Source organism: Nelumbo lutea, chromosome 1 (assembly GCF_056320005.1).
Source record: "Nelumbo lutea isolate HS-2025 chromosome 1, American lotus-T2T, whole genome shotgun sequence".
Taxonomy (NCBI): Eukaryota; Viridiplantae; Streptophyta; class Magnoliopsida; order Proteales; family Nelumbonaceae; genus Nelumbo; species Nelumbo lutea.
The window spans coordinates 83613552-83638545 of record NC_142684.1 but is presented as its reverse complement, the minus strand read 5'-3'; the positions used below and the strand labels follow the sequence as shown (position 1 = coordinate 83638545).

Below are 24994 nucleotides of genomic sequence, written 5' to 3'. Positions count from 1 at the left end.
CTAATAACTTATAGAACAAGTCTCAATTCTTGGGTACGAATCAAGTGAAAATTGGTAATGGTGAAGATTTGACTATTAAGAGAATTGATTCTGCTTCCTTAAATTATGACCAACATTAGTTTTGTTAGACAGTTTTGTATGCCCTTAGCTTCAATCAAGATGATGTACTTTATGAGTTTATTGTAAATGAATAAAAGTGCATATTTGATTCATGTTCCCTTGGTATGTTTTTTTGTAATACCCTTAAACTAGACACTTAATGAGATTCGTGTTAGTTTAGAATGTTCATAGCCAGTGGGTCGGTCTAGGGAGACCTACCCTGACAAGGCTAACACTGTGGTGCCACCAAGTCGGTTGGGGTGGCCTATCTCAACTGCTAGGGTGAGACCCTAGGTACATACAGTGTAGGATTAATTGAACCTATGAACTGGACCAGATTTCCAGTATTGCCCTGGACCTTGGAAATTGATGGGTAAAACTGGAAAGTTATACCCGACCCCTAGACTTAATTATGATACTGCACTAGGTGTCGAATTGGGCTATATTTGATATACTATTCAGTGAGATCCTTAGCGGGGGTCAAAACCTGGGTATGTTGGGACAATCCGAGAATTCATCTGAGTGGGTGATCATAGTGATAGGATCAGCCCCTTTGTCGAACAAAGGTAATGATCGAGGATGCACTCTCACTGATGGAAACCAAGACTACCGGCAGCCGATTTCAATCTTTGAGATTTGTTTTTCAAAATATATTTTATATGAGATACAAAAAGTATATATATTATGGTTTCGAAATGATTTGCATAAGGTTTTAATTCCGGGAACCATATAAGCAGAGAGTGCAACACTGTTCCTTGTAGCCGAGGGAGAGGTCCTCTCTTGTCAAGCAGTGTGTGATCATTAAGGGCTGAGAGGTTAAGTGCAAGACCATTGAGGATAATACCTGATAGACTAATCTTGCATCTACCCACAGCCCCTAGGTGTTACAAGGTGGCTTGGCCCAGGGACCACTTAGGGTAAGTGTTGGGCCCATAGAGCCCATGAGATGGGTTTCAGGGGGTGCACTGTCCATAACAGTGTATTTGGCCAGGCCTTGTATTAAAAGCTGGGCCAAACCCATGTGGTTGATATGTAGATCAATGTTTGGGTCCCACGCTATATAAGGAAGCCCAACTGGGCAGCAGTTTGGAAGGCTAAGTGAATACATAACCTTAAATGGGCCTTAAGCCTATTTGAAACTGGGCTGGTTTGACCAGTCAATTAAAAAGGGGCAAATTCTGAGATAGATCAGCTGATAGGATTGGACCCAGACCCTATCCACTTAGAGAGTCCAAGATCTAAATAAGATTTAGATTTGGAAGCCTCCTAATTAGATTAGGAGATGGCTGATCTGATCTGCAGATAAGATAAGGGTTATCACTTATCACTTAAAGGGATTTCTAATCCAAATATGATTGGGATCAGTAACTCCTAATGGGATTAGGAGCTGATCCCTCTAAGTCTATAAAAGGAGGAGGGGGCGGCAGCCTTTTGACATGCAACCAATACATTCTTGTCTTCAAAACTGAAATCACAAGAAGAGAGAATTCTGCACCCTGCGAATACTCTCTTGCCGCCTCCTTCTTGCAACCGCCGCCTCCAGCAGTTCGATCTCCTACTCTCTACAGGAGAAATCAAGATTTGATGTTGATACCAATCTTTGGGGGAAAAGAATGATTGGAGTTGTATTCACAAGTCATCCTGTTGATTCTTGCAAAGGGTCATGTTCTTTTGGAAGAACGTTGTTGATTCTGCTTCATCTTGCACTACGCCATCTTCAGTGGGAGCAGATTTTGGATCCTTCCTTGGGCATGAACACCTCCATTGGGAGATATTGTTTCTCTGTATCAGGTACATCCTCCCTCTTACTCTTTTTGGTTCAGATCTGGTTTGGTTAATGGTTCAAGATTGATCCTTGAAAAATATGCTTTTCTAAAATAGGGAATTCGATTCCCTGCAAAGATGGAAGAAATTTTTTGAAATTCGCCCCCCTTATTCCATATTCTTTGGGTGTCCATGTGATGGATATCCTATCCCTTCAAGTTTAATTTGAAAAATGTTTATCATGTTCTTGCTTTGACAAGGAATTTGTTTTCTGTTAGCAAGTTTACAACAGATAATTTAGTGTTTGAATTTCACCTGGATTTCGTTCTATTGAAGGATCGTATGGGGAGAACTTTAATCAAAGGACCCAGTAGAGATGGACTCTATCAGTTTTTGAGAACCAATGATGACAAAGAAAATTCAGCCGAAGTGCTTAATGGAGAAAGAGCTTCTCTTTAGGATTGGCATCATCGACTTGGACATGCATTCTTGAAAGTTGTTACACTAGTGATTTCTAAATTTGGTTTGCCTTATTCAAGACATGTGAATGATAATTTTTTTTGTGAAGCTTACCAATTAGGTAAAGCCCATCGATTAAATTTGTCAGTTTCTTTTAGTAGTGTTTAGCAGCCTTCGGAATTAGTCTATTCAGAACCCACCCCAATTTTGCCTACTAAAGGTTATAGGTATTATGTTTTGTTTATGGATGCATATTCAAAGTTCTCCTGGACTTATCCTCTTGAAAGAAAATTAGATATTTTTTTGCTTTTATAAAAATTAAGAGACATGCTAAAAATTTATTTTCTAGTAAAATTAAAATGTTCCAAAGTAATTGGAGAGGAGAATTCTAAAAAATATCTCCCTTATTGGATAATGAAGGAATTTTGCACCGGGTAAGATGCTCTCATACTCATGAGAAAAATGGAAGTACTGAATGGAAACATCGACATATTATTGAGTCCACTCTCTCTCTACTAGCGTCCTCCTATCTCCCAAAATCCTTCTAGGTTGAAGCAGCAAAAACTACAATGTTTCTCATTAATCAGTTACCTACTCCAATCCTTGGTAATCTCTCACCTTATGAAAAGTTATTTGGTCAACAACCTGATTATTCTATTTTACGAAGCTTTGATTGTCTTTCTTTTTATTCAGCCTTATAACAAACATAAGGTGGACTATAGATCTATTCATTGCATTTTTATTGGATACAATTCTTCTCATAAAGGGCACAAGTACTATAATCCAGTAACTTCACAAGAAATTATTTCTAGACATGTGATTTTTGATGACAAACAGTTTTCAGGACTTTCTCAAGAAAGTTGTTCTTCTACACCTCTAAATTCGGCACCAATCACACTACCACCCATTCCTTCATTCACTAGTGTACAAGAGAATGATAGTCATCCATATAACTCTCATCCTCCTGAGCAGGGTACAACTACAAGATCTTCTTCTGTTGATACTAATGACTCTACGTCTCATACTGACAATCAGATAGAGTTGCCACACCAAAGAACATGACTGCTTCAAGACATTCTAGACACCACATCTGTTGTTCTTGCCCTGGCTGCACAGACACATTCTATGATCACTCGTTCCATGACTTCCCAACATGCGCATATTGCCACAAGGTATCCTCTACTTGAAGGACTACTAGTAGATGGTAGTCAAAGTGATGTAGAACCATCCTCATATTCTTAGGCGTCGAAGTCTACTCAATGGCGTATTGCTATGGCATCTGAGTTTCATGCACTCATATAAAATGGCACATGGAAACCCGTTCCTTATGATCCATCCATGAATGTTGTTGGCTCTAAATGGATTTACAAGATCAAAAGAAAACTTGATGGGTCTATAGAATGATATAAAGCCAGATTAATTGCTTAGGGTTTCTCTCAAGTTCTTGGTGTTGACTTCATTAACACTTTCAGCCCCATTGTTAAGCCAGCCACTATCTGCATGGTTTCGTCTTTGGCTACCTCACAAGGATGGCTCATTAAATAGTTAGATGTCCACAATGCCTTCTTGAATGGGTTAATTCAAGAAAGTATATATATGAGACAACCATGGGATTTTGAATATCATACACATCCGGATTATATTTGCAAGTTAACAAAACCTCTTTATGGTCTTCTTCAACCTCCTCAGGCTTGGTTTTCTTGGCTTAGTAGCAGGCTTCATGATCTTGGTTTCAGAGGTTCCCATTGTGATCCCTCTCATATTTCTTTATATATTTTGGTTTATGTTGATGATATTATTATTATTGGTTCTTCTGTTGCTCATGTTTCTCAACTTATTCTTGACTTGTCTCGAAGTTTCTCTCTCAAGGATCTTGGGTCTCTACACTATTTTCTTAGAGTTGAGGCTCTTCAAGACAAGATTGGGTTGCTTCTTTCTCAATGGCATTATATTTTGGACCTCCTGCAAAAGATCAATCTGGTAGCCTCTAAACCTTTGACCACGCCTATGGCACCTACATCCAGATTGTCGAAATTTCAGGGCGAACATCTTCCTAATCCTACTCAATATCGTAGTATTGTTGGACCCTTATAATATGTCACTTTGGCTCGGCCAGATGTGGCATTTGTTGTAAACAAGGCCTACCAATTTCTTCAAAATCCAACTGATGATCATTGGACGATGATAAAACACATTTTGCGTTATCTCAAAGGTACAATTGAGTTTGGGATATTCTTTGCATCTAATTCTTCTAGGTATTTAGTTGCCTTTTGAGATATTGATTGGGCCGGTTGCTTTGATGACCACCAGTTTCACCATTAAGCAAAGTGTACAGGATATAGTTTGAACTAGGGGAGAATTAAGTTCAATGGACACATTTAGTCTGATAAACTTACTCCATCACGTTGTGTCTTTCTAGGACGGATGATATAGGGATAACCAATCTTACTCCCTAAATGCATCGCATGCAATGTTGATATTAAGATAGTCAACAGGTAATCCAACCAAATGAATAAAGAAATCTGCATTAGACAAAGCATTGTCTTCACTCTTCAGGAGGTCAATCCGGAATGACTTTTTCAATGACAATGAGATCGTTATCAAACATCCATGGGTCTTTGTATGGGATCTAATCCCTTTCAAAGAAACTGGGGAATCAAACTAAAGAAGAAACATCATTAAATTATAGAAAGGTGATTTTCCATATTTTAACCAATATACTTTTATGATGTTGTTTGATCCATGGTGTTTCGAACCGATGACACAATCAAATAGTCTTAGAAACTAGATGAAGCCGCACACTAAGATCTGCAATCAAGGGAAAGGCTAAGGCCCAAGGAGTTATTCTTCGAGTAGGTATTCTAACGCTCAAGTCAGTAAGGTAGAGAAAGATGTGGCTAGGCCGAGCAGGTTGAAATAGCGTTGGTTCGGGCCGAAGAGATAGTGCAAAGAGATACTCAAAGAGTGTTCTTCCAAAAAGTCACTTACCTCAAGTAAGGAATACATATGTATAGTTGGGTGTCCGTATCCTAAATGGATAGGGGTTTCGGAGTTGCCGAGATGAGGGAGTCTGCTGAGGTTTTCAAGAGGTTTTCTCTTTTGCGACGAAATCTGCTTCCTTGTCCGTATAAGACACTCCTTGAAGGAAGGGGATATGCATCATATGGATGGCCAAACCATGCTGGATGGTGGGGCAAATTTTCAAAAGTTTCTTCTTACCCTTCCAGGAATCGCATTCCTAATTTTAGAAAAATCATATTTTTCAAGGATCGTTCTTGCACTAAAACTCAGCCATATCTGAAACCAAAAGAAAGGGAGAAGAATACCTAATACGGAATCCACACATGTAGTTCCCAAAGTTGTGGTTCACGCCCAAAGAAGGTACCAAAATCAGCTTCCACTGAAGATGGTGTAGCTTGAATTGAAGCCAGTTCAGCAACGTAGTCCTTTAGCAAGAACTACAATTCAATAGCTTGGATCGAGTAAGGGATGTAGGCATGAATTGAATCTAATTTTTCTTGCAAAAATCAGAAACTAAGATTGATCAAGATCAGTCAATAAGTAGAGAACGAACTAGGGTTTGGGTGGCAAGATCAGAAGAAGAGAATTGAGAGCAGAAGTGTGTCTTGAGCAGTTCATCCCCTCCTCCTTTTATAAGCCTTAAAGATCAGCACTCCTAATCCAATTAGGTGGAGTCTTTAATCCAAATCTTTATTTGGATCTGGACTCTTTAAGTGGATAAGAATTATCCTCTTATCCTAATTGCTGATCCAAATCCATATCCATATCCATATTCGCCCAAGTCACATGACTGCTTAAGTTGTCATGCGACATCTTGATTAATCTAATTAATCATGGGCTTTAGGCCCATTAAGTAAGTGGCTCATGTCCCCAATTAGTTGCTGGCCAATTTGGCTCTCTTTGTATGGTATGGGACCCCAGCAATAACCTCACATAAGCCCATATGGGTTCGGCCCAACTTCTATGAAAGAGCCTGGCCGAATCCACTGATAAGAACAATGAACCCTTGAGTCCATAAGTATGGGCTCTTAATGGGCCCAACGTTTATACTAAATGGTCCTTGAGTCCAGCCATCCTATCAAGGTCCAAGGATAATGGACTTAAGTGAGATTTAGCCCATAAGGTAAAACAACCCTAAATGGTCTCTTACACTTAACCTCTCAACCCTTAATAATCAACCACTGCCCAACAGGGAAGGACCTCTCCCCTAGCTGTAAGGTGCAGTGTTGCATTCTCTGCTCATATGGGTCTTGGAAATTAAAACTTTTTTCAAACACTTTCTTAAAATATAAGGTATATATATTATCATATAAATATATTTTGCAAAATAAATCTCAAATACGGTTGAAATCGACTGTCGACAATTTTGGTTTCCATTAGAGAGAGTGCAATCCCGATCATTAACTTTGTTTCACAAAGGGACCGATCCTATCACTATGATCACCCACTCGAGTGAATTCTTAGACTACCCCAACACACCCAGGTTTTGACCCCCAAAGGATCTCACTGATTAGCATATCAAAGACAACCCAATCCGACACCCAGTGCAGTACCATAATCGACTCTAGGGGTTAGGTGTAACTTTCAAGTTTTGCCCACCAGTCTCCAAAGTCTAGGGCATAACTGAAAAATGGTTTGGGTTCAATATTTCAAAAAAACACACATTACATGTGCTTCGGGTCTAACCCTGACAGTTGAGACAAGCTATCCTAACCTGCTTGGCAACACATTGGTGTCAGCCTTGGCAAGATAAACTTTCCCAAGTCTATCCAATGGCTGAGAACATTCTAAACTAACATGAGTCTTATAAGTGTCTAGTTTAAGGGTAATTACATAGAAACACACCAAATATAACATGAATTAATTATATACTTTTATTCACTTACAATAAATGCATATGTACATTAATTTGATTAGATCTAAGGGACACTATCTAACAACTCCCACTTGCACTTAGGTCCAATGGGTCTGCCGCATTCTCCGCTTATGCTACTTTGTGAATTTGGATGTCGCCTCTACTAACAATCTCCCATAGATCTAGTGTTGTCACACAATAGTGGAAAACAACTTCATCCATTAGGCATACTCATGGCATTGTGCTTGGCCTGGGTCATGGACAATTTTACTTACTATCCAAGACCCCATCGTAAAGATGTAGACTTTCAATCATCTGTGTCTAATTAGAAGTTGGCATCAATATACCCAACAATCTGTAGTGAACTACCATTGAATGCTAGACAAAACTCTTTTATTCTTTGGAGGTGTTTGATTATATTCTTTGAAGCAGTTCAATGCTCTCATCCTAGGTTTAATTGGTATCTACTTACTACACCCACTGCCCGAATAATGTCTGGCCGAGTGTATAATATAGCATACATGATGCTCCCTATGGCAAAGGCATAGGGAACCTCTCTCATGCCCTTAATCTCCTTAGGAATCTTGGAAGACATACCCTTGGAGAGAGTGACTTCATGTTTGAAAGGGGCAAATCCCTTATTGGAGTTCTCCATGTTGTGTCTGTTGACAATCTTGTCAATGTAAGTAGATTGGGATAATTCTATTATCCTTTTTGACTATCTCTATAGAGTTGAAGTCCCAAGATGTAGGAAGCTTCTCCAAGATCTTTCATAGAGAATTACTACGAAAGTCATACCTTCACCGTAGTCAACATTCCTACATCATTCCCAATGAGTAGAATGTCATCTATATACAGAACAAGGAACATAACCTTATCTCCCACTGATTTCCTTTCAACACAGTGCTCATTTGAATTCTGCTCAAAGTCAAACTGTTTGATGGTAAAGTAAAATCGGATGTTCCAATTTCTTGAAGCTTGCTTAAGTCCATAAATGGATCGGTTAAGTTTACACACCATGTGTTCTTGACCAACAACAATAAAACCTTGTGGCTGTTGTATATAGATATCTTCAGTAAGATCTCCATTCAGGAATGTGGTTTTGACATTCATATATGAAATCTCATAGTCATAGTGTGTTGCTACACCTATCAGGATCCATATGGATTTAAGCATGTTCACTAGCAAAAAGGTTTCCTCATAATCGATTCTCTCTTTCTGATTGTATCATTTCGCTACAAGACAAACTTTGTAAGTCTCAACATTCCCATCGGGCCCCTTCTTCCTCTTGTAGATCTATTTGCAATTAGTTGCTTTCACCCCAGGGGGTGGGTCTACGAGAGTCTAGACTCCATTGGTTTTCATTAAGTCCATATTGGCTTTCATGGCATCTGCCCACTTCAAGGAATCTATGTCTAACATAGCTTTTACATAAGTTAGGGGATCTTCCTCAATGATCATGACTTCCATCAAGTAACTTTCTTGATCATAGTTGTAACGAACTGGAGGTTTAGAAACCCAAGTTTATCTTCTAAGTTGGGTATTATCTAGAACCTGTGGGACATCTCACACTACTCCTGAGCTCTCCTTATCAAGAATAATTTCTTGACGATAATCATTCAAGATGTAATCTTCTTCCAAGAAGTAGGCAATTTGACTACAAAATTATTTTTTTCTCTTGGTTCATAGAAAAAAGTATCCTATAGAGCCTTTGGGGTAGCTTACAAATAGGAAACGACTGGTCTTGGTTTCCAATTTGTTAGCCTTTGGGGTAGTTCTGAGTGGACGAGAAGTGATCGGACCATATCTAATAGAGTCTAATTTCTCATCTCTGACACACCGTTTAATTGTGGTGTAACAGGAGGAGAAATTGTGATACAATTCTATTGTCCTTTAGGTAGTCCTTGAATTCGTTAGAGAGATATTCACCTCCTTGATCTAATGGAAGGGCTTTGGTCTATCCCCCCAATTGTTTCTCGACTTCTTATCTGAACTCTTTGAACTTTTCAAAGGATTTAGACTTATGTCTCATTAGGTACATATAAGCACATTGAGAGTAATAAATGGTGAGAGTTATAAAATAAGTGTGTTGTTTGTGTGTCCTAACATTCATGGGACCATATACATCAGTATGTATCAGGTCAAGTGTGCCCGTAGTTCTTTCAAGTTTTTCCACAAATGGTCATTTCGTCATCTTGCCTTGAAGGCAAGGTTCACAAGTTGGAAGATTTTCTACAGTTAGAAAATCTAAAGGACCATCCTTTACCAATCTTGTAATACGATCTATGTTGATATGGCCAAGTCGGTAATGCTACAGGCACGTGGGATTAACTGTATCACATGTCATTTTCTTGGGGATAATTTTCGATATAGTTTTGGTTATGTTTGTTTTTAGAGAATGATAGAGGACATAGAGACCATTCTCAAGTTCTCCATCAGTAAGGAATTTCTTCTTAGTGAGGGTACATAAAAACAATCTTTAAGTCTCACACTGCCTTCTTCAAAAACTAAATCTACAGTTCCTATGGCTATAGCTGCAACAGTTGCAGAAGTCCCCAACTAAAGAATCACCTCACCGTCACTCAGCCTTCTACTTTCTTTGAACCCCAGAAATGTTTTACATGCATGAGTAGAAGCCTTAGAGTCAATACACCAGGATGCAGAAGTAACCAACATATTAGTCTCTATGACAAGAGATTCGAAATTACCTTCTTTTTGTTCTTGGTTTCTAGATATTGAGGACAATTACTCTTCTAGTGCCCGGTCTATTTGCAAAAGTGACATGCATCTGATGCTTTGTCTTTCTTTTGATTTTTCAGCTTGCCTGCTTTCTTCTAAGGCCTTTTCTTGTCCTTCCTCTTTTTTTTTTGCCTGATTTGCCACCTTCAATAAGCATAGCTATCGGCTTATCCTTCTTAATCAGTTCTTTGAAACTCTACAACATATTGCTTAGTTCCTAAAGGTTAACCTTTAGCTTGTTCATGTTATAATTCATGACAAATTGATTGAAGAAGGGAGGCAAAGAGTTTAGGATAGTGTTAGTTTTAGTGTCATCATCAAGCCAGAATCCAAGAGCCTCCAATTCATTAATGTACACCATCATTTTCATGGTGCGATCATGGACCTATTGGCTCTTGGTCATCTGTGTGATCATCAATAGTTTGAGGACCTTTTGACGGGTAAAACGGTTATACTTCTCATACATAGTCTTTAGACTATACAGGATGTCTTTGTTGAATTCAATCTTACCGAAGCCTTGTCACCCAGACGTTCTAGAGCAGGGTTCTTAGCAACCTTGTCCAATTTCTCAAATGTCAGAACCAAATTAAGGTTACCATAGCAGTCAACATAATTTGGTCCCTTAAGTTTGTTATCATCCAACAATTTGGTGAATTGTCCGTGTGCAATTTTTGATAAAAGGCAACAGATATTAGTTCACGACCTAAAATTGGTTCATGTTATCTTATATAAAATGGTCTTTTATCTATGCTCCATTTCTATTTGTTCATCTCCAAGATTTCCCTCCTACCTCAGTGACGGAGACATGGTGCATGTCTTTGAAAATATGGAAAATCACATAGGTGCATGAAGCCAACTATTTCAACTGCAAAACCCCACCACTTTTTGTGATGGATCATATCCACCCATCCAATGATCTTTCCCTTTGGCCTCTATCAGACAAAGTTCATTGCCATTTTAGGTTAAACCTTTCTGTCTACTAAGTGCTGACCCGTCATATCGTGGACCCCAAGGTATCATGAAAAAGTCTTCCATTTTAGAATAGGTCTCTCCCACATTGGTCTATGATGCCTCGATCATCTCATGAAGCAATCCAACCAACTGGACCAGCAAATGGATAGCCCAATTTTATAGAGCATCCCCACCCACCGATTCAGTCCGCCTTCATGCTAATGATAGAAGGCCTTTAGAGAATTCATCATATGACATTCCCTATCACTTGCATTTATATTAATCTAGAGGGAACAAGTAAAACAATCCCTAGGTTTGATTTAGGTCATACCAAAGTGGCTCACATTGACTTTCATAAAGTCAGATTCAAATGGGACCAAAACGGGCTAGGCTTCTGCGGGGTTCCTCTTGGGGAGAAACTGATCAGGGGCCCATTGAAAAGGGAGATCATCCAATTATCTATGGGCATCATGGCAATGATGTGCATTCAGTCACGATATTCATAGAGAGCCACATACGATTAAACATGGGCCAAGCACTTATGGCTCATGTACGAATCACATTCAGCACATCACAAGCATTCACATAATTACAAATTGATCCAATCAATTAATAACTTGTAAAATCCTAATTAATTTAAGCTAACACACAATCAACCCATTAAAAGCTCATGAATTATTCAATAATATCATCTAGGTATATGGGTTGAATTACAATTCAGCCCATTTAGTAGTTGGGTTGATGTTGCTTTAACTTAACATAAATTACGTTTTACAAGGGAGGGCCGAATTGTACCATGTGATGGGTCATCAAACCCTTGGCCCATAATCAAATTTGAGCCACTGAAATGTGACCCATGGGGCTGAGATCAGACCCCACTGGACCATGGGTTTGGTCCAACCAGTTTGGACCAAACTAGGTCAATTCAGCCTAGGGTTTGGTGTCCAAAACATGTTACAATTCTTAAGATTTTGATTTAAAATTATTAACAGGTGAATATTGACAATCAATCATAGGAAAAACACATAATCTAGGGCTGCAAGTGTGATTGTCTAAGTTTGATCCATATGAACTGCAAACCTGCAAGAAAATTGGTTAATCATAGACTGCAGATTTTTCTACAAAAATTTTCTTTTCCTCTGTGTGCTTCAGCTAGTCTTCCAATGTAAAAAAATAGAAAACCCTAATTTTCTATTAATTACATCAAAATAAATCCTAATACATTTTGTTTAAAAAAAGTTATTTACAAACCAATGATCAAATAAATAAATAGTAGGGTGCATAAATCTTGGTGCCAATAAAGAATTCGATCTCCATTACACCAACAGTCCAAAAGTTCAAAAAATAATGATATAACAATTCTAAAATTATTGTAGAATAAAATAAAATTAATTTCATATCAAATCACCCAAAACTAAGAACCAATTTCTTAGTTAACTACAAACTACACAAATCGGCTATAACCGATTCAGTTTAATTTCATATTTGATTTAATTTTGGTTCAAGATTGAACTTTGGCTCTGATACCACTGAAGGAAGGGGAAATCCATCATATCGATGGCCAAACCATGCTAGATGGTAGGGTGAATTTTAAAAATTTTCTTCTTACCCTTCCGGGAATCGCATTCCTAGTTTTAGAAAAATCATACTTTTCAATGATCATTCTTACACTGAAACCGAACTAGATTTGAAACCAAAAGAAATGGAGAAGAATACCTGATACGGAATCCACACATGTAATTCACTGAAGATGGTGCAACTTGAATTGAAGCCGATTCAGCAATGCAGTCCTTCAACAAGAACTACAAAACAATAGCTTGGATCGAGTAAGGGATGTAAACACGAATTGAATCTTATTTTTCTTGCAAAAATCAGAAACTAAGACTGATCAAGATCAGTCAATAAGTGGATAACGAACTAGGGTTTAGGTGGCAAGAGCAGAAGAAGAGAACTGAGAATAGAAGTGTGTTTGCAGCAGATCATCCCCTCCTCCTTTTATAAGCCTTAATGATCAGCACTCCTAATCCAAATCTTTATTTGGATCTGGACTCTTTAAGTGGATAAAAGTTATCCTCTTATCCTAATTGTTGATCCATACCCATATTCGCCCAAGTCACATGACTGTTTAAGTTGTCATGCGACATCCTAATTAATCTAATTAATCATGGGCTTTAGGCCCATTAAGTAGTGGCTCACGTCCCTAATTAGTTGCTAGCCAATTTGGCTCTCTTTGTATGGCATGGGACCCCAACAATGACCTCACATAAGCCCATATGGGTTTGGCCCAACTTCTATGAAAGAGCCTGGCCGAATTCATTGATAAGTACAATGAACCCTTGAGTCCATCAGTATGGGCTCTTAATGGGCCCAACATTTACACTAAATGGTCCTTGAGTCTAGACATCCTATCAAGGCCCAAGGATAATGGACTTGAGTGAGATTTAACCCATCAGGTAAAACAACCCTAAATGGTCTCTTACACTTAACCTTTCATCCCTTAATGATCAATCACTACCCAACAAGGAAGGGCCTCTCCCCTGGCTGCAAGGTGTAGTGTTGCACTCTCTACTCGGATAGGTCCTGGGAATTAAAACCTTTTTGCAAATATTTTCTTAAAACATATATATTATCATATAAATATATTTTGCAAAATAAATCTCAAACACGATTGAAATCGACTACTGACAATTTTGGCTTCCATCAGAGAGAGTGCAATCCCAATCATTCACTTTGTTCAACAAAGGAGCTCATCCTATCACTATGATCACCCACTCAAGTGAATTCTCAGACTACCCCAACATACGTAGGTTTTGACCCCTAAAGGATCCTACTGATTGGCATATCAAAGACAGCCTAATTCGACACCCAGTGCAATACCATAATCGAGTCTAGGGGTTAGGTGTAACTTTTCAGTTTTACCCACCAGTGTCCAAGGTCCAAGGCATAACTAAAAAATGGTTCAGGTTCAGTGTTTCAAACAAACACACACTACATGTGCTTCGGGTCTAACCCTGGTAGCTGAGACAAGCTACCCCAACCTACTTGGCAGTACATTAGCGTTAGCCTTAGTAGGATAAACTTCCCTAAGTCTATCCAATGGCTAAGAACATTCTAAACTAACACAAGTCTCATAAATGTCCAGGGTAATTACACAGAAATACACCAAATATAACATGAATCAATTATGTACTTTTATTCATTTATAATAAATGCATATGTACATCAATATGATTGGAACTAAATACATACACTGTCTAACACTTCTTAGTCATGATCTTCCGTTACACATAACATCAACGTGGCCTGAAGAAAGAGGCAATTTCAAAGAGTGCCATGTAGCATCCTTAACCAACTCAACCATTACCCAAACACTTTGAAACCAATGTGATTTATTTATCCATATGTGAAAAACTCTACACACCATTACACCAATTCCAAAGCCAATCATTTACTGAGGAGACATCGTTATCAATAGCCTTCAAAAGCAAGGAAGATAAAGGCAAAAGTACCCGAGAAAGTTCTTGAAGAGTCAAGTCCTCCGCATAGAGATTACATAGAACAAGATGTATTATACAACACAGGAGGTAATACCAACTAGACCTGTTCATGGGCCGGGTAGCCCGATGGCCCGGCCTGCACCCCAGTCAGGCTTGGTCATGTAATTAGGCCCGTGGGCCTGACCTCGGGCCTAAAACAGTAAGCCCGACTGTGTTTTAGGCCGGGCTCGGGATTTGTCAAAAAAGCCCGGCCCAACTCAGAATTATATATTTTATAAAATATATAATATGTATTTTATATATTATATAAAATATATAAATAATATAATACTTATAAATATATATATATAATTTAATATATACATTTTTTATTCTTTTCTTTATAATCTCTCTCTATTCAGCCGCTAACAGTATGGGCTAAATTTCAGACTCGGGCCTAAGCCCGGGCTTCGGGCTTTTTATGAGGACCCAAACCCGGTCCGGCCCGGCCCATGAACAGGTCTAATACCAACACTAATTAGGAGGGAATTCCACGCTTTTCGCATAAATCCTAGCATTGGTTGTTTTTTAGGAAAGCGTGCTTAATTAGTGTCATACTATGTCTTTATTAGTGGAAGAAGGAAACTCATTATTCATTGGACCAATTAAAGAATTTTTTTACTTGAACTGACCTTGTCTCAACTCTCAACCCTAAACAACGGCCAACAGGCAACGCCGCAAAGCATGTGTTTTGTTCATAGTTTTTAAAACGAACCGGAAACAGAACCGGTCAGGGGACCGGTTTCCGGTTAAGTGGTTCAACCGTCCAAGTTAAATGATTCAGCCCGTGATATCATAAATAAATTAAAAATAATAAAAAATAGCATAAAAGTAAATAAAAAACAGAAAAATATAGAAAAATACAGAAATAAAACTATCTAAATAAAAAATAATACAGTTTCAAACACATAGAAAATATAAAAATAAAATACATAAAAATTCTAAAAAATACAGAAAAAATACAAAAATTAAAAAATACAGAGAAAATAAAACAGAAAATTGCAAAACAAAAAAATCAAATTTTATAGAAGGAACAAAGGCGTTTTGATTATTGTTCTTTTCCTTTCGCCAAGATTTCTCATATTCGTTACTCATTAATCTCTTTTTTTTCAGTACTTACTCATTGATCTCTTATAATGGATATAACAAGATGTATTATATTTCAACAAATTATGTTGTTTTTTTAAGTGCAGAAGTTAAAAATTGCCAACAAAATTAAAATACGTAAATTAACAATTAGAGAAAAAATCACCTTTAAGTTGATATCTGATCTGATATTGGTGGGGAACCAACATCCTCAGCAATAGCAGATTTGAAATCTTCAAGTGTCCACGTTGATGCCATATTAATCTGAAAAAAGAATTCACCATCAGATATCTGTGGTAATTGAACATATTAATCTTTTTTCACAGATGTGAAAAAAGAATTCACCATCAGATTAAATTTAATTTTATGCTACTTATAGCTGAAATTATAATTACTGTTAAAAATCATTTAGATACAATTTTAAAATATATTATTTTTACAAATAGTAATGTCTTTAAATAAAAAATAATTACTGTTGATTGTTGTATGATGCAAAGTTAATTAAGTTTAATTAAATGAAATTATCTGCTAATTATAAAATAATTACTGTAAATTGCTGTATTAATTTTAATTAAATGAATTTTTTTTCTAATTATAAAATTATTACTGTAAATTGCTGTATGATGCACTGTTAAATAATAAATGCATTAATTTTACTGTATTTATAGTAATTTTTTAATTTACAGTTAATTATCATAAATATTAAGTGTATTTAATAAAATACTGTTAATTACAATTTAAAATAACATTAACAATTAATACGATGGTATTTGGTCATTACCACTAAAACCATTAATAATCATCAAAATACTGATTTATACATTTTAACATACCATTAATAATTAATTATCAAGACCGATATCAGTTTTATTCTTTACATAATATTTTGTTACAATTTAATTACCGTTAATTATTTATAATTAAATGCAATTTTATGTTAATTAGTAAACTCCAAAATTATAGAAAAACACGGAAAATTGCAAACAAATAAAAAATACAGAAACTTTTATAGATGGTATAATATATATATAAAATACAGGATCTAATATATATATATATATATATATATATATATATATTAAAACTTTCAATTATTCATTATGTTTTTACTAAATTAATTACGAAATTTATTACTTCATTAAATATGTATATATGTTATAATTATATATTATTGTTAATTAATTACTGTTAAATTTAATTAAATGTATTTTTTTGGTAATTAAATTTAACTTTATGCTATTTATAAACACATTTAGTTACCCTGTACTTAATACGGGTCATTTACTAGTTAAAAAAATTAAAATAGAAAATTGGGTCAGTGAAAACAGAAATCCAAACCTAGTCATAACTGTATCCCAAAATCAAAATGGCCAACCCCGGACATCTGCGTTGTTAGTGCAACACTGCAACTTGGTCAGGTCACCCCTTACCCCATCCCTCAAGAAATGGAGGTGTGGGATCATATATGCGTAACTTCAATCTCTCCATAATAAGACAAGTCAATAAGGTCAAACAAACCGATTTCAAATTAACCTCGCTCTTTCTAGCAAGGGCAATGGGGCAAGTTTGGGGAGGGAGTTATAAATTCTAGACCTTCCCCTCCTCCCCAAATCTCCCAACTTACTTCTCCAAAAGTCACAATGGAATGGATTTTCAGAATCCAAACCTTCTTCTTATATGAAAAATGCAAAACCCCATCTAGTTTCCTAATTATTATTATTTTTTATTATATATAAATAATAAATAAATAAAATAGTATGAACAAACATCAAAATTTCTAATAATTTATTGAAACCTGTAAAAAATGCGTAAACTATACTTTCTCCTTTACATAAGGTTCGAAAACTTATTAAATTCAACATATGGTGCCATATGCCTTACAATAATAGAATCAACATCCAACACATAATGCTTAATTATAAACACATAGATTATTTCAATAAAATCAATATATGAATTGGGGAAGGTTGAATTTTACCTAATACCATATCTTACCCATTCCTGTAAAATCTCAAAGCCTGTCCCTGCCCCAAAATCCCATTTTTCAAACAAAAAAAAATTACCCCATGGAAACGGGTACCCACGAAGTAGGATGGAAATTGCCATTCCTTTTTTTGATAACACGAAATTGCTATCCTTAATTAGATGTATTTGTGTGCCGATGGTTATTTCTTAGTTTTAGACAATTTCAAGTACTCTCATTTAATATAATTGAAGAGTTCATGTTGATATCATGCTCCATTTTTGTTAAAAGAATGAGCTATAAATGAGTTCAACCTTTCTAATAATCTTATGGATTGAGTACCTTCATTATGAGTTTTTGTTTACAAGAATAAGAGTTTTAGGCCCGTTTGGTTGTATGTTTCAAAGTATTTTTTATACCTTTGAAAGTATGGAAGTACAAGAAGCGTGTTTATTTTACATGTTTTTTTATTTTTAAAAAGTATAAAATATAAGTACAAAAAATACAAATTGCATGAAGTCATCTTTTGATAATTCGTGCTTTTTAACTCCCTAACGTACTTTGTATTTTCTAAAATGCTTTCACTAACCACACATGATATACACTCTACTACATGATAAGTGTATAAGAATGCCATGTGAAAGCATAAGCATATTAATATATTCAATGACATATGACATGCAATACCGTTGACTTACTTTGAGGTGCCACATGGTCTCATTTTATGCTACCACATGGCATTCACATATCATTGATTTAGTATTGTTTGGTTCTGTCGGCGTTTACAAATGCACCATTTATTGCTTTTAACGTTTATTTGTACAAATTTATTTTAAGCACTTCTTACTTTTATTGTTTGGTTGGACAGCACTTCAAACGTTTTTACTTTCCACCTCAGATTAATACCCCATAAAAGTATGCCACATAGCATTTTGTTTCAAAAATTGTTGGGGCATTGGGGGAAACAAGAATTTGACGTTTCTCCAAATGCCCTATGTATAAAAATCCAAGTGTTTGTGATTTTTACTGTTTAATGAAATCAAACAACTATTTCATGCACAATAAACATCAACGTCTATGTGGTGCTCATGTAATGACATTTTTTCAATAAACACCCATGGAACATAGCATCAAAACCTTCCTAACATTTAGATGATGTGTGACATTCATATATGATGTCACATGGCATTTGAACATAATTAATAACAATTGTATGCCATGTGACACCATAAAAAAATGCAACATGGCATGCAATATCATTGACTTACTCATGACAACGTAGATGAATGCAACATAATTTGTAATATCATTAACTTACTTTCAAATGTCATGTGACACCTACATGTCAATGACCCGTATTCAAAAAAATGCCACGTGTCAATGATCCCATATTCAAATACCCCGTCATATCTACATATTATTGATTTGTATCTGCACACGTATAAAATAATTTGTTGTATCTAAATGCTATTATTTACTTTCTCTTTAAAAAAATTCTATCCAAACAGTTTTTGAATTAAAAGAATGAAATAAAAAATATACTATATTCTTTGTACTTTCGTGAATACAAACAAACAGAGATCTTTTGAAAAAATAAATAAATAATGATTTTAGTTGGATGAGGTAATCACGTGAGTTTTGGGTTAACATGTTGCTTTGTACTTGTTGGATGAGGTAATCACGTGGGTTTTGGGTTGACATGTTGCTTTGTACTTGTTGAACTAGGGTTTTGTATCAAATGAATCTCATATTCCTAGTAGCAGTCCCGGGCTCACCTATTCTTAGGCCGAAGTTACTTGCTATAGTTACACTTTCATCACTTCAACGCCCCATTTGAATGAAGTAACGAAAAGCTTAAGTTTACCTGAAAAGTTTGACCGACACGGATTGGTTGGGCTTTCTCTCGGAGTTAAAGGCTATTAAGACCAATAAAGGCTCATCTCTGACCCTAACATCTGCGCAGTTTCATAATTATCATTTTTTTTTTCCATTCTCCATCCTGAGTTAGACTTGGTGAGTACGTTATTGTGAAAAAGATTATCTAGTGGTAGGTAATAATGTAAAGAAAAAGTCGTGTACAACATATTAGAAAAAGAATGAAATTTTTTTATTTATATGGTGTCATGGTGTGATGGCTTCCTTATATCTAATTTTGATTAACCAAGTTTGGTTAATGAGTTCACTTGAACTAACATAGCATATAAATAATAAGGTGCTTAGGATGCATAATTAATACTGCTTTTAATAAAACGATTAAAGGCATAAAAGAAAATAACATAATATCTATAATATTATAAAATGGATACTTGCTTTGTTTTTAGTGCAGATGATAAAAGTTATAATTTCAATTTATAACTTTGTCCTTTTTTTTACATACGTATATATTATATGTCCTTGTACTAATAATATATATAATAAATGAATTATTTAAAAGAAAACGATTTTAAGCATTTCTATCTTTCCTTACAAATGAGAAATGTTTAAACTTTAAAGCTTAATGAAATGACCCTTGAGCCTGGTAACCTAACCAAATTTCTTGGTCAGACCAGCCCAAGAAAGTTTTGCTTGATGGATGCAAATCCAATCCGCAGTTTCACAATCCTAGTTAGCCATCATATGTAAAGGGTTAGGGTTTACTACTCGATAGGTCATCAACATACCATGGATAAAGTCAAACCGACTTGGATAGTGACATATATCGGACTTTGATCAGACTTCCATCCCAGCTGTTTATCCTAACTTAACCATTCCAAGCAGCACTAGTGTGTAAACAAGCTGTAAATAGTGGGCTTTCCCGATATATAGGACAAGGGCCCAATACTAGGGTTAAAGTAAATTCTGGCCCACTTATTGAATTCTTATTTCTTAGTAATTGATCATTGTAATATAATTTCATTACACCCTAACCGTGTACAAATTATAGAAGATGGTGAGTTTCTAATATTACAACCATATACAGTCTATAGAAGATAAGGTGGCCAATAGCAGGAATCCACCACGCTTTGATAGGTGGAATGTCAATTTTTTGTGGAAACAAAGTTGCGAATTCTCTGATTGTTGGTGAATTCAAATTTTTGAAGCGCGATTATTTGGCTATTTGAGCTCGGGTCAAGGCGTTGGTGGGCTTGACTGGCTTACCCTCATATTTCAACAAAAAAACAAAGCGAATTCTTTCCATAAAGTTGTAATTTGTATGAGATTGTAGATGGTATATAATTGATAACAGTTGTGGTGCTTTTTTTTTTTTTTGAGAAATCGAATTTGATATTCACAAATTTGTGCTTAAACCATTCTCACAGCTATTATTGAGAACATTACTCGAATAAAAAGATAAAATATAGAGATACACAGCTAAAGAGGGTTGTGAGAAGGGTATGAGCACAAATTTGTAAACATCAAACCCGCTCTCCTTTTTGGAGATTGACACTATTTTTAATCTGATTATACAAATACAATCCTACAATTATACAATACATGTGTTTTCATTTTTTACATTTGGGTTGGAACTTGGAATTGCGTCTAAGCTGAAGTCATGAAGACTTGTTTCAAAAAAAAAAAAAAAAAAACTGAAAAGTCGAAAGAAGGCTTTTTATAAGCCGCAACTAAATAGCATCTCGTAAGCGGCTCAATCACCACAGAGGCCCTCTGAAGTGAGGTCACGTAGGACCAATAAATACGTACAGCCACAACCCAATCAATATCTCTGCTTTTCAGTACTTATTACTTCTAAAAGGGTGCCCTGAGCCCTTGACCCTAGCTTTGCCGGACACCCTTACCTAAAAGTTAAATTACGAATGTTCATTTGAATTGAATAGGGGTATAAATGGCTGACGCCTAGTTAGAAGAACTTGGCAAAGAGACAGAAACTTGTGTGGAATTATTTAAGCATTCATTTAGATATGGCAATGCGAAGACCAAACAAGATTCATTGAACTGACCTCACAGCTGACACAAGGCTTAGTTAATATTGATAATGATCAATGCCTAGTAGTCTCATATTAATGTTTTCACACTTTGTATGTTGTATCAAAAGTTAGAACAAGGTATACATAACAAAATTCTAACGTGCATGCATTACTAATAATTTAAAGGGACATCCTTATTTTATTCTCATTCTCATTTTTCCCCACTCTAAGACCCCATTTAATTCATGGGAATAAGGACCTAGAATCAAAATTGGAATGTGTTATTCTGATTTTAACTATTTGATTGATAGAATCGAAATTTTATTCTTATTCTTGCTGAAATAATATTTTTTATTTAAGAGAATGATCATTTCCTGTCTCTTAAATCTCAATCGAGAATGAAATTCCATTCTTATTGATTTTAATTTTTTATTCCTATTTTTATTTGAATCAAACAAATAATGAGAATGGACTGTTCCAATTCCAACTCCAAAAAAAAATTCAATTTTAATTCTAATTCCGATTCCGATTCTAAGTGTTAACCAAATGGACCCTCAACTCTTTAATTTAGTCAAACTCCCTTGTGATAATCATTTCGTTTTTTGAAGAAAAGAAAACTCCAAAACCTATTAATTAACACATTATTTGTTTATGTGTAATCTGAGTCAACAAACCATTCAATCAAAGAAATTCCAAGCCCATCGATTCCGAACCCTAGAAAATAGTCGATAATAAAAAAAAAAAAGAAAAGAAAAAACATCAAAGAACTTTGACCTACCCATCTCAATCAATATTCCAATTTAAACAGTCTATTTTTATATATAGCCATAACGTGTAAAGCAAAGGGCTATGTTAAATTTGCTTGGCTATTAAGTGTATTTGCGCTTCAGAGATTGATGAGTGAAAGAAATCCTTTTTCGTGAAAAGCCCCAACTCAACATGCACTCGTGTCGCTACTACAGCCTTCCACCGTTACTTTTTCCTTTCTTTTCCTTTCACACATTCTCTCTCTTTCTCTGCGACTTGCCTTCTCTGCAAAATTCTAATAAGGGCGACCGACACTTGTCCTTTAAATTTACACGCGTGACTTCCTGAGCCAATATCTGCACCTTTGTCGATCTGATTTAACCACGTGTGTCTAACACCTACACACGCATTAAACCTTTAAAAATTCCCCCAACTTTTCTAGAACCTGCCTTCGAGAAAAGCCACGTGTCCTTAGATGCTGATTCAGCAACGGCAGTTTCACTGCTGTTTCTCGTGACGGTTCATGCACCTAGACAAAACACGCCCCTAGAGTTTCGGATAAGGTCGGCCGCACGATAAGCTCGAACCTTTTCTGCACGTGTCTTTTTAAGAACCGTGATTAACTCCAGACGGGACCACTCCACAGCCATGACCGTACTTATTTTCTCTGCTTATATATAACCTCTGTTAGCTCGAGGCTGAAAGAAGAAAAAAGGAAATTAAAATAATCAATTTGCTTCTTCTCGCTCCTCCCCCCCCCCCCCCCGGTCCGTCTCCCTCTAGCTGTAGAAACAGAGATCAACCCAGCCAGTCGCCGAGGAAAGGAAGAACACCGCCGATGGTGATGTCAGAGAGAGACCCTACTTCCCAGTTAGCGTTGCCGCCAGGCTTCCGGTTTTATCCGACGGATGAGGAGTTATTAGTTCATTACTTATGCCGTAAAGTCGCCGGACATCATTTCTCGTTGGACATTATCGGCGAGATCGATCTTTATAAATTCGATCCGTGGCTCCTTCCCAGTAAGATTTCCACTTCCACATGAACAACTTAGCTGGATTAGGACTAATTTTTTTTTTTTTATCTTGTTCTAAATTGTGAGTTCTAATCTTATAGGTAAAGCCACTTTTGGAGAGAAGGAATGGTACTTCTTCAGTCCAAGAGATCGAAAATATCCAAACGGCTCACGACCAAACAGAGTTGCTGGATCTGGTTACTGGAAAGCCACCGGAACCGATAAAATTATCACGACGGAAGGTCGTAAAGTTGGAATTAAGAAAGCCCTTGTCTTTTATGTCGGAAAAGCTCCCAAAGGAACTAAGACTAACTGGATTATGCACGAGTACAGGCTTTCAGAGCCTCAAAGGAAGAACGGAAGCTCTCGGGTAAGACATAAGCCACCAACTTTTCTTCTAAGTTCTAACATGCTTTAGAACCTACACAGTAGCTGATGATTTTCTGCTTTCTGTTGTTATTCCAGTTGGATGATTGGGTTCTGTGTCGGATCTACAAGAAGCATTCTAGTGCTGAAAAGTCGGTGCCAGGTACATGGAGCAAAGAACAGAGCCATGCCTCGTCTTCATCGTCGTCTTCACACTTGGACGATGTTCTCGAATCGCTTCCCGAGATTGATGACCAGTTCTTTAACCTACCTCGAATGAACTCCCTAAGAAATTTACAACTTCCAGTTCCAGACGATAAAAGCAATGTTCAGAACATTGGTGCAGGAAAATTTGATTGGGTGAGTTCAGGGATGATGGGTTCTCTGTCCCAACTCGTTTCTAGTAACCCAACACAGAGGCCGGAAACAGAGGTATACGTCCCAACCATGCCTCCACTTCTCCAAGTGGATTCTCCGTCGGAGAAATTTGGAGGGAGTTCCATAGAAGAAGAAGTTGAGAGTGGGCTGAGATCGCAGCGAGTTGACAATTCTAGTTTGTTGCAGCAGCATCAGCAGCATCATCATCCAAGCTCGAACTTATTTGCTCAACAATTACCCGACCCAATTGACCCGTTTGGGTTTAGATACTCTCTGCAGCCGACATCAGGATGCTTCGGATACAGACAGTAAGACAAAACAAAGGAATCTCCGAAACCTTTTAAAAAGAGCCCGAAATCGTAATTCCTTTGGCTCTCTCGTGAATCCACCGGGCGCATTCAAAGAATCATTGTGAATTAAAAGCTTGAACTGTAGAAAGTGAGAGAGAACAGATAAAGAAGGAACAGTGAAAGTGGGTACAAGAGAGAGTTGCAAAAATTAATTTTCATTTACAGTCATTCAATGGATTGTTTTAGAAACATGAAGAGCTGAAAAGCTCGGGTCTCATCTTATTCATGGAGGTTTTCATTTGTTTTTATTCTTGTAAATAGTTCCTGATTCTTTGGGGCTATTATTGGAATTGGATGAGGAAATCTTTCGCCCCATAATCATTTAATTGGTTAGTGTGTAGAATTTCTTGTACACTACTGTCAATTATGGGAAAGAAAGGCTTGAGTTCTTGGGTTGTGATTTTTAATTTTTAATTTTTATGGATTCATGTATACACGTCTTTATTTTATTTCTCATTAACCAACTCATATGCTGGACTATTTTTATTTATAAATGAAAATGGAAGTAATAAGTAACCAGATGAATTTAATAGAGAGAGGGTGTTGTATTTTGTAATTTAGGCTCATCAGTTTGGAAGGTGTACAAATAAGAGTACAAAACTTTCGTATTTCACACTGACATATTTGTATTTATACTCCCGCTGAGCTTAAGAAAAACATGTATCATTCTCAAGTATTACCCTTTCGTTAAAACGTATTTATGTAATGGGTCATAAATTTGAAATTGAAGTTAGGGCTCTTCATAAGAAAAGACCCAACCCGA

The 24994-nt window shown here is 36.4% G+C and overlaps 1 protein-coding gene across 1 annotated transcript; it reads left to right on the top strand.

The window, feature by feature from the left end:
- Nucleotides 1-22230: 22230 nt before the first annotated feature.
- On the top strand, nucleotides 22231-24663 carry LOC148875777 (NAC domain-containing protein 72-like). The gene is made up of 3 exons (XM_088965364.1): nucleotides 22231-23144; nucleotides 23239-23507; nucleotides 23603-24663. Exons 1-3 carry the CDS (start codon nucleotides 22964-22966, stop codon nucleotides 24191-24193), a joined length of 1041 nt encoding a protein of 346 aa, XP_088821490.1. The 5' UTR covers nucleotides 22231-22963; the 3' UTR covers nucleotides 24194-24663.
- Nucleotides 24664-24994: the final 331 nt, after the last annotated feature.

What these genes read in the sequence shown, in the direction of transcription:
- LOC148875777 (XM_088965364.1), top strand. Translation starts at nt 22,964, where the DNA reads ATGGTGATGTCAGAGAGAGACCCTACTTCCCAGTTAGCGTTGCCGCCA. An exon ending in CGATCCGTGGCTCCTTCCCA is followed by an intron (nt 23,145 to 23,238) that starts GTAAGATTTCCA and finishes CTAATCTTATAG; the next exon opens with GTAAAGCCACTTTTGGAGAG. An exon ending in GGAAGAACGGAAGCTCTCGG is followed by an intron (nt 23,508 to 23,602) that starts GTAAGACATAAG and finishes TTGTTATTCCAG; the next exon opens with TTGGATGATTGGGTTCTGTG.